Source organism: Podarcis erhardii, assembly GCF_964252035.2.
Source record: "Podarcis erhardii genome assembly, chromosome: 1".
Lineage (NCBI taxonomy): Eukaryota > Metazoa > Chordata > Lepidosauria > Squamata > Lacertidae > Podarcis > Podarcis erhardii.
This window is the reverse complement of record NC_138497.1, coordinates 118,300,807-118,316,581: the sequence shown is the minus strand read 5'-3', so window position 1 is coordinate 118,316,581 and position 15,775 is coordinate 118,300,807. Positions and strand designations below refer to the sequence as shown.

At 42.6% G+C, this 15,775-nt stretch overlaps 2 protein-coding genes across 7 annotated transcripts in view; both read right to left on the bottom strand.

Moving 5' to 3' along the window:
* Nucleotides 1-6,178, bottom strand: part of GPR155 (G protein-coupled receptor 155) — a 36,182-nt gene extending 30,004 nt beyond the window's left edge. The window contains exon 1 of one of the 2 annotated variants that reach the window (XM_081870379.1): nucleotides 6,028-6,178. The gene's annotated coding sequence lies outside the window, so the exon portion shown is untranslated. The remainder of the gene's footprint in view (nucleotides 1-6,027) is intronic. The other variant, XM_081870378.1, reaches the window with a different exon arrangement.
* A 2,491-nt stretch (nucleotides 6,179-8,669) lies between these two features.
* WIPF1 (WAS/WASL interacting protein family member 1) overlaps nucleotides 8,670-15,775 on the bottom strand; it is a 62,883-nt gene continuing 55,777 nt past the window's right edge. For all 5 annotated transcript variants that reach the window (XM_081838692.1, XM_081838694.1, XM_081838696.1 and 2 more), the window contains exons 7-8: nucleotides 14,869-14,982; nucleotides 8,670-13,277 (exon numbers count right to left, since the gene is read on the bottom strand). In XM_081838692.1, the coding sequence (XP_081694818.1) occupies nucleotides 13,222-13,277; nucleotides 14,869-14,982 (170 nt within the window). In that variant the 3' untranslated portion in view covers nucleotides 8,670-13,221. The remainder of the gene's footprint in view (nucleotides 13,278-14,868; nucleotides 14,983-15,775) is intronic.

Below are 15,775 nucleotides of genomic sequence, written 5' to 3'. Positions count from 1 at the left end.
GAAAGAAAAGATAAGATAGCACATCTAAAGAACTGTTATCCTTAAGCAAGATAACACAACTTCTCCATAAGAAAAAAAAAGTTTGTCTAGATTTTATTTATGTTAAAATACCAAAAAATGATTTTCAGAAGTTTATTTTTTCTTCTGTTTTCCTATAATCAAACTATTTCAGCAAGTTTTATGATTTCAATCATTTCTAGATTTGATGCCAGGTCACTGAAGCATGCCATATTGAAGAATCAAAATGGGTGGGTGCAAGGAGAAGGACTCTGGACTTCATCAGCAGCAGAAGCCATAATACAATAATTTGTAATGCAATCAGTGTAGCGATAAGACCATTTATCACATAATAAAAGGAACATTGCACATGTTCAGCCACACATGCATCTCCAGGGCAAACAAGAAGATGCACTGGTCATCCAGTTCCAATGGAGTCGCAGTATCGGCAAGATCTTCCCTCACAGAAAATGCAGGAAACTTGCCATTCCCATGATGCACCTGGCTGGCTAGATGCTATTATAAGCTGCTGCAGATGGGCAAATTGTGCTTCTCTCAGCCTAACTGCCATGTCACTGTTGTACGGGCAGTTCATTATACAGTGGCATGTTGGTGATCCAGAGGAGCAAAATATTATCACAGAAGCTACAGAATGTTGAGGGTCGCTATTACCCTAAAAGATAAAAAGGGTGGAGAGAGAGAAGAGGCCTGCTTGAGCCCCAGAGGTCTGGATGGCACCAAGAACAGGAGTGTTCTTGTTAGTGCCTTAGGATGCCGTGCAACCGTTGTTGTTGTTGTTGGTTGTTGTTTTTACAGGTGACCACTTGTTTCCTCTAATGGCCAATTCAGGTGGTAGAATGCCTATGAGTTTGAAGGCAAAACACAGCCCACTTAAGTGAAGATAGTGGTGTCTATATATTTAGGGCACACCTTGCATACATACATAAGGTTGTACAGTGGTACCTCGGGTTATATACATTTCTGGTTACATATGCTTCAGGTTACAGACTCCGCTAACCCAGAAATAGTACCTCGGTTTAAGAACTTTGCTTCAGGATGAGAACAGAAATCGTGCAGTGTCGGTGCGGTGGCAACGGAAGGTAAAGTGGTACCTCAGGTTAAGAACAGTTTCAGGTTAAGAACGGACCTCCAGAACAAATTAAGTACTTAACCCGAGGTACCACTTATACATAAGGTTGTTACCTCGAGTTGAGAACTTTGCCCCAAGATGAGAACGGAAATTGTGTGCCGGCAGCGCAGCAGCAGCAGCAAGAAGCCCCATTAGCGAAAGCACACCTCTAGTTAAGAACAGTTTCAGGTTAAGAATGGACCTCCAGAACAAATTAAGTTCGTAACTAGAGGTACCACTGTATTTCTATTGTTTTACTTAATCTTGGGGGGCAGCTGTCCCCCTTTGGCTAAACCATGTCAGCATTGTAGGCTGGAATCTTGAAGAGCACTCCTCTCAAGAGGTGTGGCTGCACCCCAAAATGTTGTAGCTGGTTCAGTTTGTATTCCCTATACAGTATAGGTGAATACAGTTGTACCTTGGTTTTTGAACAGCTTAGTTCTCGAACTTTTTGGCTGCTGAATGCCACAAACCCGGAAGTGACTGCTCTGGTTTGCGAACTATTTTTGGAAACTGAATGTCTGACGGGGCTTCCACGGCTTTCGATTGGCTGCAGGAGCTTCCTTCAGCCAATCAAGAAGCCGCGCTTTGGCTTCTGAACGTTTTGGAAGTCAAACGGACTTCCGGAATGGATTCCATTTGACTTCCAAGGTACGACTGTACTCAGGAATATGCAGATCAACTGTGCTTTGGAAGAGTTCATGATTATGGGCAAAGCAGATTCTTGTGTAAACTGTGTAGGTCTGTTTGTATTTAGTTTCCATTGTGAAGAAAACTGTGGTTTTATTTGCATATTCACAAATAGTAATATAGATATGGGGGGGGGGGCTGATTGTTACAGAAAGGTGATAATTCCTTTCTCATTCATATTTAAGATGTCTGTTAGGCCTTAATTTGGGTAACTTTGTTCAAATATCAAACTGAAACAAGATGCCCTAAAATGTTATCATAAGCCAAGTGTACGAAATGTCAAAGAGGACAATGTTTCTACAACAAAAGAATCTTTGTAGATAAATATATCTGCTATTTAATGGAAAATATACTGATTGAATGTAGCTTTTTCCAACTAAGCTGAAGTAAAATCTCTGTAGGAGGAAGCTAGCTGCATAATTTTAGCCTTTTGTTACCCTACTCAAGAGAGATTTTTTAAAGGCATAAATCAGGGGTCAGCAAACTTTTTTTCAGCAGGGGGCCAGTCCACTGTCCCTCAGACCTTGTAGGGGGCCAGACTATTTTTTGGGGGGGGGAATGAACGAATTCCTATGCCTCACAAATAACTCAGAAATGCATTTTAAATAAAAGGACACATTCTACTCATGTAAAAATATGCTGATTCCTGGACTGTCCGTGGGCCAGATTTAGAAGGTGATTGCGCCGGATCTGGCCCCCAGGCCTTAGTTTGCTTACCCATGCATAAATTGTAGGCTTCTTGTAAACCAAGCAAAACCTTCTACAAAAGTCACCTCATATTTTAAATCTGGTGATCAAACAATCATACCCTGACACAAGACAGATAAAAAAGTGCTATTGTGAAGGTATTTTAATGTTTGAGATGGTTAATAAAGCGGGGGGGGGGGCACAACAGCAGTCATCATAGGACCTCCCTCAAATTAAGCAATCTCAAATTTTATTAACTCAAAACTCTTAACAGTTCTTTGCCCATCATTGTTTCTCTGAAAGCATCCAAGACACATGACAATACAAAAACACTTATTTCTTTAAAAAACTTCAGATAAACAACAAGAGAATAGAAAACATCTACAAAGCCTAACCATCATAAAAATATTATTCTCCCCAGATGGCAACAACCATCTTTAGACCCCTGGCTTGTATACAAATAGCACAGTCTAATGTTACAGAAGTCACACCTTTCACATAAAATTGTGTATTATCATATGAAGTTCTCAGAAAGGCTCCTAACATTTGCACCCCAGATGTGAAGGGTTAACATTAATCTCTTTAACAAATAGGAGGCCTGAGTAAACATCAGGTTTCCTTACTAATTCTGTTGACAAAGCAAAGGTCTGACCTGTCCATTTTCATTCATTCATTATGCCCTTATGAATCTAAGGTCCCAGTCGTCACTTAAGTCTTGCCAAAGGACAGGTGTGGAAGCAGACTGCTGCCAAGTTCTCCTACTGAATCTGCTTTCCTCCATGGTTGGTAAATATGGGGCAAGCCTCTCAGAGTCATGTTTTGTCCAAGGGACTGCTGGCCACCAAGGTCAAATACAGTATACCAAGAATGCTACTGCCTATCTTTTTTGTTTCATTGTGGTGTCGTCTTTTTTAGAAGGAGTGAGGAAGACAGCTTTTAACCTTCGCCCAACAGCAGTCAGGGAGCAAACCTAAGAGCACAGCATAATGTAACTTCACCCCACCCCACCCCGGTTACCTAAGGTAAAGGTACCCCTGACCGTTAGGTCCAGTCACGGACGACTCTGGGGTTGCGCGTTCATCTCGCTCTATAGGCCAAGGGAGCCAGCGTTTGTCCGCAGACAGTTTCCGGGTCATGTGGCCATCATAACTAAGCCAATTCTGGTGAGCCAGAGCAACGCACGGAAACACCGTTTACCTTCCCACCGCAGTGGTACCTATTTATCTACTTGCACTTTGACATGCTTTTGAACTGCTAGGTGGGCAGGAGCTGGGACCGAACAATAGGAGCTCACCCCATTGCAGGGATTCGAACTGCCGACCTTCTGATCGGTAAGCCCTAGGCTCTGTGGTTTAGACCACAGCAAAAATAGGACCACAGTAAGTCATCAGTGCCAAAAGGCCTAGTTGGTCAGACTACGACCAAATTCATATCCTCAATTGGCCATTAAAAAAAAACCAGAGTGTTCAGTCAGTCACACTCTCATAGACTATTCTGCTTTACAAACCTAGCACAAGGATGATGATGATGATGTTATAATAATAATAATGGATGGGACTGAATTACAGATTTTTTTTTATATAAAAAAGGTTCACAACAGAAGCTAGCCGTAGTTAGTATAAATACCAAACCTTCTGACGATTATTATTTTTTCTATTTTCGTTAACGGTAGTGCTTTAACAATAGTGGACCAATCATCAGGACAAATATTTTTGGCCAGTCAAATGCAAAACACAAGGTGATCCATATTCTAAGCCAGCCAGCCGCCTCAGTGCCTCTGCCCCCAAATAAACATAACGATTCCATTCCAGTAAAGATAATGGTTAAATTCCTATTTCTACTTTGCCACTTGAGAAAATAGGCTGAACTGAACTGGGCTGACAAAAACAACCATCCTAAAGAGATGTGCCAGTTCTATGCACTGTATCCAAACAGTGCCAATGGACCAGATGGTGATATGCTGTGATATTCGCAAACATCCCTGTTTATGATCAAGCATGCAAGTCTCACTGAAATCATGCCACATTAATAAATAAAACAAAACAAAACAAAACACCACCTAAATATCTGAAGTATAATATCACAATGCTATCAATATTATTTGTAGGGCTGCTGCCTAGTTAAGAAAGAATGGTTGATTGATTATATGAACTTTAACTGGCTGCCCAATTAAATCCCGATATGCAATCAAAGGAGGGTTCTAAAGAAAAATATGCTTGCTTCATTTTTAGGTGAGGCACACATGCACCACTTCAAGCATATCGCCTCACATATAGGAAGGAATGCTTGTCAAGGTGGTATATTGTTATACATGGTTTATGTAGCATCAAAAGCAGTCAAACATTTTAAAGTCTAAGACACTACCCTAAGACCAAGTAACTGCAACTGCAGTTGCAGTTTGGAAGAAGAACATAACAAAATATTTTACTGCACCTTAACACCACAGTTATGACTAAATGCTGCAATTACACCTCCAAAGTGGTGAAAAACACCTACTCAACCCACCAAAAAATCATCTGCTGATTTAAATAAGAACAGGATGCACCTAACTTTCTGTCGACTTTAAGAAAACTCATTTTCCCCCTCAATCTGTAAAAGGGGGAACCGATATTCACCATCACCTTATGGAACCAGATACCCAGCTGTTCTCTTCTTGCAAAAAAAAAAAGAAACACCTCTTCGGTTGGTTTCAAGTGCAGATAGGGCGATTTAAAGGGAAACCACACAAATGCCTTGTAAATTGTCCCCCACAGCCCACGACTTCGCTTATCCGGTTTGCAACGCGCGAAAAGGCGGGCCGAGATGCAAGCAGCTGCCGGGCTGCGATTACTTGATTTAAAGGGAAAGGGTCGCCGCCAATCCGCCCGCGGCAAACGCCTTGCACCCACCCCGAAAGACGCGCCGCAGCCAATGGGATCCTGTTTACCAGAGAGGGCGATTTGCTGGCGGAGAGTTTGAGCCCGACGCGGCGCGGCCCTCGCGCGCCGGCGGACGAACCCGAAGGGGAGACCGACCCCTCAACGCAGGCGCAACACGCAACCACATGGCAACCTGAACCTGAGGGCAGGAGTCGCCCCACAATTGCACCGACCCTAATGAAAGCCGTGCACACAGACACGTCCCAGAAACCCCGTAAATGCAAAGTCACCTGGCAAATGCAAAGTCATACAGACCCACGCCTTTGCGCGCTGGCTCCTTTGGGGTGGCTTCACTTTGGGGCGGCCCCGCTGGGTATTAATAATAATAATAATAATAATAATAATAATAATAATAATAATATGGCCCTAAGTGTTCGCAGGGGGCTCTGCTTCCAGCCTTCCAGCCTCCCCTCCCCCAGCTCTCTCAGTCTCCCATTGCCCTCGTAGTAGTGGCTGCCGTCCAAGGTGAGCCTGGCGCGGCGTGTGAAGAGGCGAGCGGGGTCTCCCTGTTGCTACTGTTTGGGAGCGGAGTCAAGGCGCGGGCGAGCAGCGGGGGTTACGGAAGAAGAAAGAAGGAAGGAAGGGGGTCCCCTTCCCCTCGTTTACCTGCCCTCGCCCTACGGCGGCTGCAGCAGCAACGGCAGGCAAAGCAAGGCGGGCATCTCCGGCCCACGGCGCCGTTGTCGCCTGGGCGCCGGGGAGCAGCGCGCGTGGGACGGAGCCGGCGGCGCGTGAGCTCAGCGCAGAGGCGGGCCTGCCCGCCCAAACCCGCCCCGCCGCGTCCGAGGCGCAAAAGCCTGTTTTTAAAATGGCGGCGGCGGCGGCGGGAGCCGAGGCAGCAGCAGAAGCTGCTGTGTTTTCAGTTGTTGTTACTGCTGCAGTAAAAAGCAAACCAGAGGCCTTGGAGATTCGCGTCGCGCACCAGCCGCTTGCTCGCCTCCAGGGCACCTGGCGTCTTTTCCAAAGAGCTCTCTGGTTTAGTGGCCAAATGAAGGTGTTTCTCTTTTTCTTTTCTTTTCTACGGAAGGAGCCGCCTTGGGCTGCAAGCGCTTTTCTCTGAGGGGGAAAAAAATCCCGTTTTCTTTAGGTAACTCGCTCCTTGGGTAACACCCGCAACCTCACGGCAGCACAGGGTTGTCGGGATGGTGAGGAGGAGGAGAAGCATCCGGGCGCCACCCCGAGCTCCTTCGAAGAAAAAAGGCCCAGAAATATAATAAGTAAATAAAAGCACATGGCTTCCCCCTCCCCCACTCACAAAGGATCATGGGAACTGTAGTTTAAGGCCTCTGGGAATTGTAGCTTTGTGAGGGGTCAACGACTGGATTCCCAGAGGCTTTAGATCAGTGGTTCCCAACCTTTTTGGGGGGCCATGCCCCACCTAAGCATCTCTAAAATCCTGATGCCTCCCCCCACCCCGACATATACCTAATTTTTCTTATTCAAAAAGTGAACTCCTATTCACGTGGAGGAAGCCTAAAAGGCCCTTCACTGTTAATAACTCATTCTCGAACTGCCCCTCTTAAAAATCAAATTGCCCCCTTGTGGGAATCACAGCCTTAGATTAAATGAGCCAACAGCCTGTGTTCACCAGAAACCCCTAAATTTATGGGCCATGGGTGTCTTAAATCTTTACCCCTATTTTCAATGCTTTTTTTCTGGAGGTACTCGAGGGTAGCTCTACCGGCACCTTTTTAAATATATGTTTTTATATATATATATATATATATATATATATATATATATATATATATATATATATATATTCATATATAAGAAAAGCACTGGTTAAAAGTGTGACAGTAGCAACTTCATGGTGAGCACCGACACATTTTTCTGGAAGAAAAGCACTTATTATTTTTATTTGGGATGCCTTTTTAAGAATTTACATTCTTCTGCTGAACCGCTAGGATATTAGCTCTCTAGCATTTATAAACGAAAGTGCTTTATAGGCAGAAACACACAGGATGAAGGAAGTGGCAGCATCTGCCCACCACAGCATCCCATTATGGATGAAAGGGAGATGGACACAGAAGATCCCTCTCCCAACAGCCAGATTGCTGCTACTGGTTAAGAAACGGGCTTGGGGGCCTTCCGACCTCTTGCTTACCAATCTCTGTCCTCTGCAGATCCAACGTGGCAGCCCTTGTGTGGCAGGGTGAAAGGTGAGCGAAATCCCCCAGTTCTCCAGATCTGACTCTAGCCCTCATTTGCCCTGCGTACCATAGCCTGCATGATAATCTATCATCTGTAGGCAAATGACTTTCTGTGAAATGCATTATGCAAAGCACAACCAGGTTTTTGTTTTTTTAAAAAGCAAGACGCTAATATTCTGATAGGTATTAGGAAGGCTGCTATACATTACCAGAGATAAGCTACTTAAATAAGGATCTGGGCAAAAAAAATTGAGAGGAAGAGAGACTGAACAGGGCATTACATATGGAGAAGGCTGGTGGTTTCTGCAATTGAATACCTGCATTTGGGTAGAATAAGGCAGTCTCCTAAGATTTAGTTAAATTAAATCTAGATTTAATTTAAATCATCCAGTAAATTAAATTTATTGTATTTTTAACCATGGGTGGATCCATTTGGCGTTGACAGCTCAATATCCAAACTGTCCTGGATCTCTATCCTGCGGGTTTATATATAGGCAAGTTGGTGATTTTGATGTAGTGGTTTGGATGAAAAGTGCCCTCTAGTGCTGAGCTGTCAACTTACAGCTTTATTTACTCAAGTAAAGATTCAAGAGACATGCCAAGTTCCTCATGGGGGGGGGGAGGGGAGCCTCATATTCATCTTTAAACTCTGTGTATGATCTAACCCCCCTTTTAGTTAAAAAACACTTATTCATAATACAGAAGAAATCTCTCCACAGGAGCTGATGGGAATTGTCGGATTCATCTACATGTATCTACAGGGATTTGTGATATACAGGATGTGAGTGGGCCAGGCTACATGCTTATCGTAATTACAATACACATGGCTGGCTGTTATACAACAGGCAACAGCAGTCTTGTCATTCACTTTAGTGCCGAGGTGCAATCAAGAGGAAGTTCAGCATATTTAAGACGCCATTGAAAATAGTATTTGGACATGGCTAATATTTTTCTGAGATTGCACCTTTGCAGGATCAGTGTAAAATGATTCCAATAAAGAAGAGTTGTCCGATCACTTTGAGTGTATCCTAAACACACACACACACACACACACACACACACATATATGAGGGACACAACAAATACAGTTCCATCTGACAAAAGAGTTGCTCCAATTTTATTTTTATTTTTGCTTTGGACAGACACGAGTTTATTTGTTACCTGGTTTCTCACAATTTGAGTCACAGTGATAACATATTTTAAGATATGCATGTTAATAACACAAAGCAAAGTCAAATAGAAAAAATCTTATTTACATTATGGGCATTGTTCTACTCTAATACACCTGTGCAATCTCATATATAAAAAAAGTGGTGAGTATGTATTATATCAGAGGTTTCCAAACTTTTCACGTTGGTGACAACGCTTTTTAGGCATGCATCATTTCACGACACAGTAATTCAGTTTTACTAGTAAACAAGAGGTTAAGGTAAAGAACCCCTTTCCAGCCCCGGGAGGAGCATGGGGAACGTTTAGAAAGCTCTGTATTATATAATGGAACTTGCTCTGTAAGTTCACGATCCATTTGATTCATTCTCTCACATATAAAAACGTATGTAGGGTTTAAAACTTTTGCTCATTTTAAGACCTCGGTCTTAAACTCATTCATTTGGGAGTTGTTTTGATCTACGTAACTTGCCTGAATATACATACCAAAAAGAGTATTTTAACAAGTCTTACTGAAATCCAAAATATTTCTATACAGTGGGCTTCAGGGTTAGATGTTAAGACAACCAATGGGAAAAGAGATGATGCTCAAACACTACACCATATATAAAGTACAATTTTATATTTGAAATTCTGGGGGCTGTGGGAACATGATCTAATTTTTGTTGTTGTTTTAAAAAAGACAGCAGCCATTTGGATATTTTAAAAGTGGCTTTTAAGTAGCAGTAAGGCACCACTGGGAAGAATCATTTGCTTTCTGCTGTTGTACATAGTCAAATAAATATTTACTCTAAAATATCTATAATAAAATGATATGCTAAACTTCAAAATGCTGCTTCTATCCATGTATCTGGTGAAAGAAAAAGAAATATGCTTTACACCAAACAAGTCCTATTATTGTTTTTCCTTTGAAGTATTTCCTGACAATACTTAACATATACACACACACCAAGGAAGATTCCTATTGGAGAGAAAGTGCTAAAATGTTATCCTCTGAGGAAGACGGAAGCTCCAGGTTTTGCTTCTCTCTCTAAAAGGCCACGTTGCATTCTAAATGCCAAGGCTTTGGTTAGAATTTCAGATAATATTGCACGCGAATTAATTTGCCAATGGTACAGACAACTGGCAGGATCAAATGAAATCACATCACAGAGTTTCTAAATACCATAATCCTGAGAGTTTCTGAGTGGACGTTGTTTGTAAAATCACCAGGTTTTAACCGCTGCATGCTTATTCCTTCATTTGTCTGCCCTCTTGACACCTCGCTTTTCATTACATGGCTGTTCCTTGCTGTCAAGCTTTTTCACTGCAAAGATCCAGACTCACTAGCTGAAGAACACAGCTCCAGAACTTCACTCACTCAATGAATAATCCATTGGCAGCAACAAGGAGTAGATAATGCAACCATCTCCACTCTATTGCATAACCAAATTTCTAACTTGAGTGATCAGTTGAAAGCAGTATCGTCAATTCCTCTCTGCCATCTTTAATCAAGATATTCAAAGAGGGAATTTGCTCTTAAATCAGCTTACACAAAATGTACAGCTTCCGGAGAATTTTTTTTAAAAATTTTTTTTAAATCCCCACTGTAAAACTTTGTACTTCATTTGTTCTTCGGAAGGCTAAAGTGTTCCATTCCAGGAACAAAAACATAATAATTTACCATTTTACATCCTGCTTTAAAAAAATAATAACACACACAATACTAATTGAGCTGAAACTGGAACTGTTAATTAATACTGCATATATGTAAAGGATTCTTAAGTGCATAGGAAAAGAGTCTGCTGAAAAATCCATTATTATTGTATGCTTGATCCCAAAAGGTATTGCAAGATGTTGCTGTGCTTATGGCTGAAAAAAAGTCCTTCCAATTTTGCAACAAGACCTATGTGGGTGGAATCTTTGGGTCCCTGAATATATTCAACTGCAAGGATTCCATCACAAGAGGGGCTCATGGAATGCACCTCAACATAAGACCTAAATCTACGCAATAACTTTTTTTCTTTTAATGAAAAAGAGTCATAAAAAAGCTTTTACATACATATTTCTGTACACAGAGATTGTAAATGCAAAGCAATGTTTCTCCATCCTAAAGCTCCAGCCTGCTTTATTTATCATCAATGGGAATGCACATAGTCTAAAGTAGTGGCTTCCTAACTTTCTTCCCACAGATCACTTGATAATTGCTATGGGTTTTGGCAGACCTCTTGATTATTATTATTTGCCTGTTGTAGCAATTGTAATGAGCAATTACAGTTGCATTGTGAGCTTTAGTTGTATTTTTATGGCTTGTTTTATTTCTTATATTGTACTTTACTATTATTACCATCTGAATTCCATTAAATTCAGATTGTAAGTGTTCTTCACAGACATGCCACAGACCACCTGAATGAAGCTCATGGACCACCACAGTTTGGGAACCTCTGGTCTAAAGCAAAGTGCAACCTTGGCTGCACCATTGTGAATATTTCTGAGTTCCTTTTCAAATCTTCCCCAAAGATCTAAGTATACTTTTCATGTGCATCTCTAAGGAAATCTTGCTCCAACTGTCCCACCACAACTTAACTTTGGATATTATTATACTATAATCTTCCATCTTCCCACTTTTTCATTCATAACATCACCAGAAAAGTCATCCTTTCGTCTCCAATTTGCATAGTAATGTGTACAAGAGAGCCATCTTCAGAGCTTCCATAAATAGTCATTCCACTCTCAATCATGTTCCAATTAAGGACCACATTTCTCTCATGTGTGTAAAGGTGAATCGGTTGTGAAAGAGTAAATGCACTTATCAACTGTCAGAATGACAAGAAAATTCCTGCGAAAAGTAATGAAATTTTGCAACAAAACCGTAACTTTAAAATGCTGTCCAGCTGTTTTGCACCTCGTGGAAAGGAAAGAGCTTGTAACAGGTCAACCAAATGTCTCTTGCAGACACTTCCTGCTTGCAGCTGGATGCTTGATTAACAGCTGCCACATCAAAGGAGAGGGGAGTGTCTTCAGCACACAGGAGCCAAATAAAAAAATCTTTTCATAGCTAAGAACAGTTCCAATGGTACCATGAAAGAAATGGAAGCTCAGGGCAGAGGTGTTAGCAGAAAGCCACAGAAAGAGTCCTATTAGCATCTATTGTTGCTTATGTACACTAACTTTGAATATTTGCCTTGCATAGTTCAAAGGAGAGAGCTTTACAATGATTCGTTTTGCAGAACCACCAATTCAGAAACCATGGGGTAAAACTCAGCCCAGAGGAAAAGCCCAACAGCATAACTGTTAGCAAAAGAAGAACTTAACTTCCAAGATGGCAATGACACCTTGAATCCTGTTGTTTTGTAGCACCTGCAAGCCCCAAATTCTTTTTTCTTCATTTTCCAAAATATGAAACTCCACCAATCCAGCTGTTTGGCTAGAAGACACCCCAGTTTCCAATGCTGAAAAGTCGACCTGCAAGATCTTAGCTGTTTGTTTGTTTTTTTTAATAAAGAAAATGGAGATCTCTGAGCACACGGTCCCTGCCTCTGGGACAGGAAGGGAGGACCTGTGTACACAGTATTTGGTTGTAGACACCTCCCTCCAGCTAGATTTACATGCTTGGAAGCCTGCTTCCGTGCATGTACTGCCCTGAATTGCACATAGGCATTTTCGGTGGATTTGTTAAAAGTTGCTACTGATGCTTTGGCAAACACAGAGCAACATTCTTTTGGTCTCTGAAGGGCTACAGTTCATTAAAGTTTTAGCAGATTGCCTGAGAGAGAGTAAGAATGTCACACACAATGAATCCCAACTCTTTCCAGAGACGGAATGTATTAAAAGTTGTGCCATGTAGTTCTTCCCCCCTAGCTCTAATCGTCAAACTAATTTGATCAATTTGATCAGTAATCTCAGACAAGACTGCAATTTGGGGGGGGGGGAGAGAAAGTGCTACGAATCATATTTATCATGGAAAGAAATACAGAAGGTTGTCAAGGAAGCTATGCTTCAGGTTAATGTAACAGAGACTTGAATTTTGTAAAATGTTATTGTCCTGCACTACAAGACAAGCTGAAAGTCTTGGCTCTTTTTGATGGTACTGGCAAGACTTTGACTGAGCTCCAAAATGTGATCTATACAGTCCCCACTATGCCTTGCAAGACAGTTTTCAAAGTAACAACAACAACAATAATATTATACCACTCCCCCAATACTAAGCACCTTATTGGAACCAAGTCACCATTAATTTCAAAGTAACTTAAAATCCCCATCAATGGGGATTTGGATTACAGTTCACAAAATCTTTGATTTGTAGAACCAAGGTGGAAATCGGCAGGAATAACCTGAGCAGGATTCTGACAGCTTGATCTGAAAATGATACCGAGAGTGGGATTCCCCAGCCCCCCCCCCAAAAAGTGCGGCATGAAAGGAAACCTTTTGACAAGACTGCTGGGTTCAAGGGAAATTTCAGAAAAGCAGTCACATCCCCAAAGAGGTCAACAGTCCCACTTCACCTTGGAATAGGTGGAAGTGGCGGAGCACCTCTTTCTCTACGACTGGATCCACCTAAAAGGCAAAAGAAAAGAGATTTCACCTTATTTTTTTATTCACTGAAGCTTATGCTCAATACATTCAGTTAAAACATCCCTGTTCAATTTTTTAAAACTCTTCTGTTATTCACTGAACTAGTATTAGATGGATATGAACAATACAAAACTATTTTATGTCATAATTACATGTAGCTGTTACAAACGTGTGGCTAGCTAGCCTACAACATTGTTCATATATACATGGTGGGCGGGGGGAATAGTTTATTTCAAACTGATAATAGTATGGCCCCCGTATCATTGCCCAAAGATGCGGGCATTCATTTTTAAAAGACACATTGCCGGTCAGGTGGGTTTTGAAGGGTTTTCAAGCACCGCAAAAACTTGCCAAAAGGAAAAAATGGCAAAAAAGAGAGAACACCTGCATGAATGAGAAACAATATTTATTTATTTTTGGTACTGTTTTCAAGTCTAAGAAAATCCACTACAGTCATACCTCGGGTTACAGATGCTTCAGGTTGCGTTTTTTTGGGTTACGGACCGCCGAAACCTGGAAGTACCGGAACGGGTTACTTCCAGGTTTCGGCAGTCGCACCTGCGCAGAAGTGCTAAATCACGCTTTGCACAGAAGCGCCGAACCGCAGCATGTGCAGACGCGCAGCTGCGGCTTGTGAACGCTGCGGGTAGTGAACGTGCATCCCGCACAGATAACATTCGCAACCCAAGCGCTCACTGTATCTACTCCAACCTAATTTTAATGAAAAATGTAAACTGCACATGGCCTGGCTCACACTATATGCTAAGCCACATGGTGGACTCCTGGAGAGGAGAAGCTCACAGCCATTTTGCCCCTCCCCAGTTCTTTTTGCTACCATGCTAAGATAAACCATGGTTTGACTTAGAGTATTATCCAAACTAGGGACACGGGTGGCGCTGTGGGTTAAACCACAGAGCCTAGGACTTGCCAATCAGAAGGTCGGCAGTTCGAACCTCCGCGACGGGGTGAGCTCCTGTTGTTCAGTCCCTGCTCCTGCCAACCTAGCAGTTTGAAAGCACGTCAAAGTGCAAGTAGATAAATAGGTACTGCTCTGGTGGGAAGGTAAACGGTATTTCCGTGCGCTGCTCTGGTTCGCCTGAAGCTGCTTAGTCATGCTGGTCACATGACCCGGAAGCTGTACGCCGGCTCCCTTGGCCAGTAAAGTGAGATGAGTGTCGCAACCCTAGAGTCGACCACGACTGGACCTAATGGTCAGGAGTCCCTGTACCTTTATTATCCAAACTGGGACTCATGTTTAAGGCCTCCTCTGACCACCGCAAGCTAGTACAGATTTGGGAAAGGGAGATGTTTTCAGAGGGAAAACGGACTAAAGTTGCCCCGTTTTCCCTTCTGTTCATGGAAGCCTCTTCTAGATCAGTATTCTAAATACAGTCCAAAGCCATTAAATACAGGGTCTAGGAGTACCCCTCTGTGGTCACTTGTGCAATTTAGGTGTGTTATTTAATAACATGAACGATCTTTCACACGTACGTAGTGATTTCTGAGTGTTCAAAGCCTCCGTGATTGCTCCCCAAATGCTCTGCTACCAAGCACCTCGTGAAAGAATACTTACTTCTGTTGTCATTCCTTGCTAGTTTACTGGGGTAGCTTTTGTTCATTGGCACATACGGCTCTGGAGGTGGCAGGTCAGACATAGGATGGAAGGAAAATCTGCTCTCCCACTCATCTGGAGAAAACACAACAATAACAGGCTTTGTAGAACTTTCTGCAATGTCATATTATACATAGGCGCCTGCCAAAACCTGGGCATCGAGGCTCAGGGTTGAATCCAGCACACCTTAGCTGCGCACCTGTGTTTTCAGGGGAGTGCAATCCCAACCACCATGGGGTTGAATCTCTATTTCCTGATCTGCGCCTTTTGACTGACCAGGAACACACTTCTGTCTTGCCGGGATTAAGTTTTAATTTCATCCAGTCTGTTACTGACACCAGACACTGAAATAGCACTGAGAAAGCTTCCTCAGATTTAGATGGAAAGGAGAGAGGGAGCTGGGTGTCATACACTGAACCCCAAAATTCAGGACAACTTTTCTTAAAAGAGCGGGGGGTGGGGGTGGGGAGGGACAGGACAGAACCTTGAGGGACGCTACAGGCCAACAGCCAAGCATTGAACCTGAGTCCACCACAATCACCACATTTTGGACCCGAGCCACTGTAAATAAGGCCTCCAAATCTCATCCCAGTGCAGTGGCCCTGAAGGATACAGGCCTTTTCTGCAGTGGCTCCCCATTTATGCAATGCTATCCGCAGGGAGGTTTGCCTGGTGCCTTCGATATACATTTTTTGGTTGCTAGGTGAAAACGCCCCTCTTTAAGAAGACCTTTGGTTGATTGTCACCCAATGCCCCTTTAAAATGTGCTGGGGGGCTGGTTATTGGGTTGTTTTTGTTTTTGTTATGTATTTTGTGTTTTTATATTGTAATTTTATCCTGTGAACTGCTCTGAAGCCTGTGGATGTAG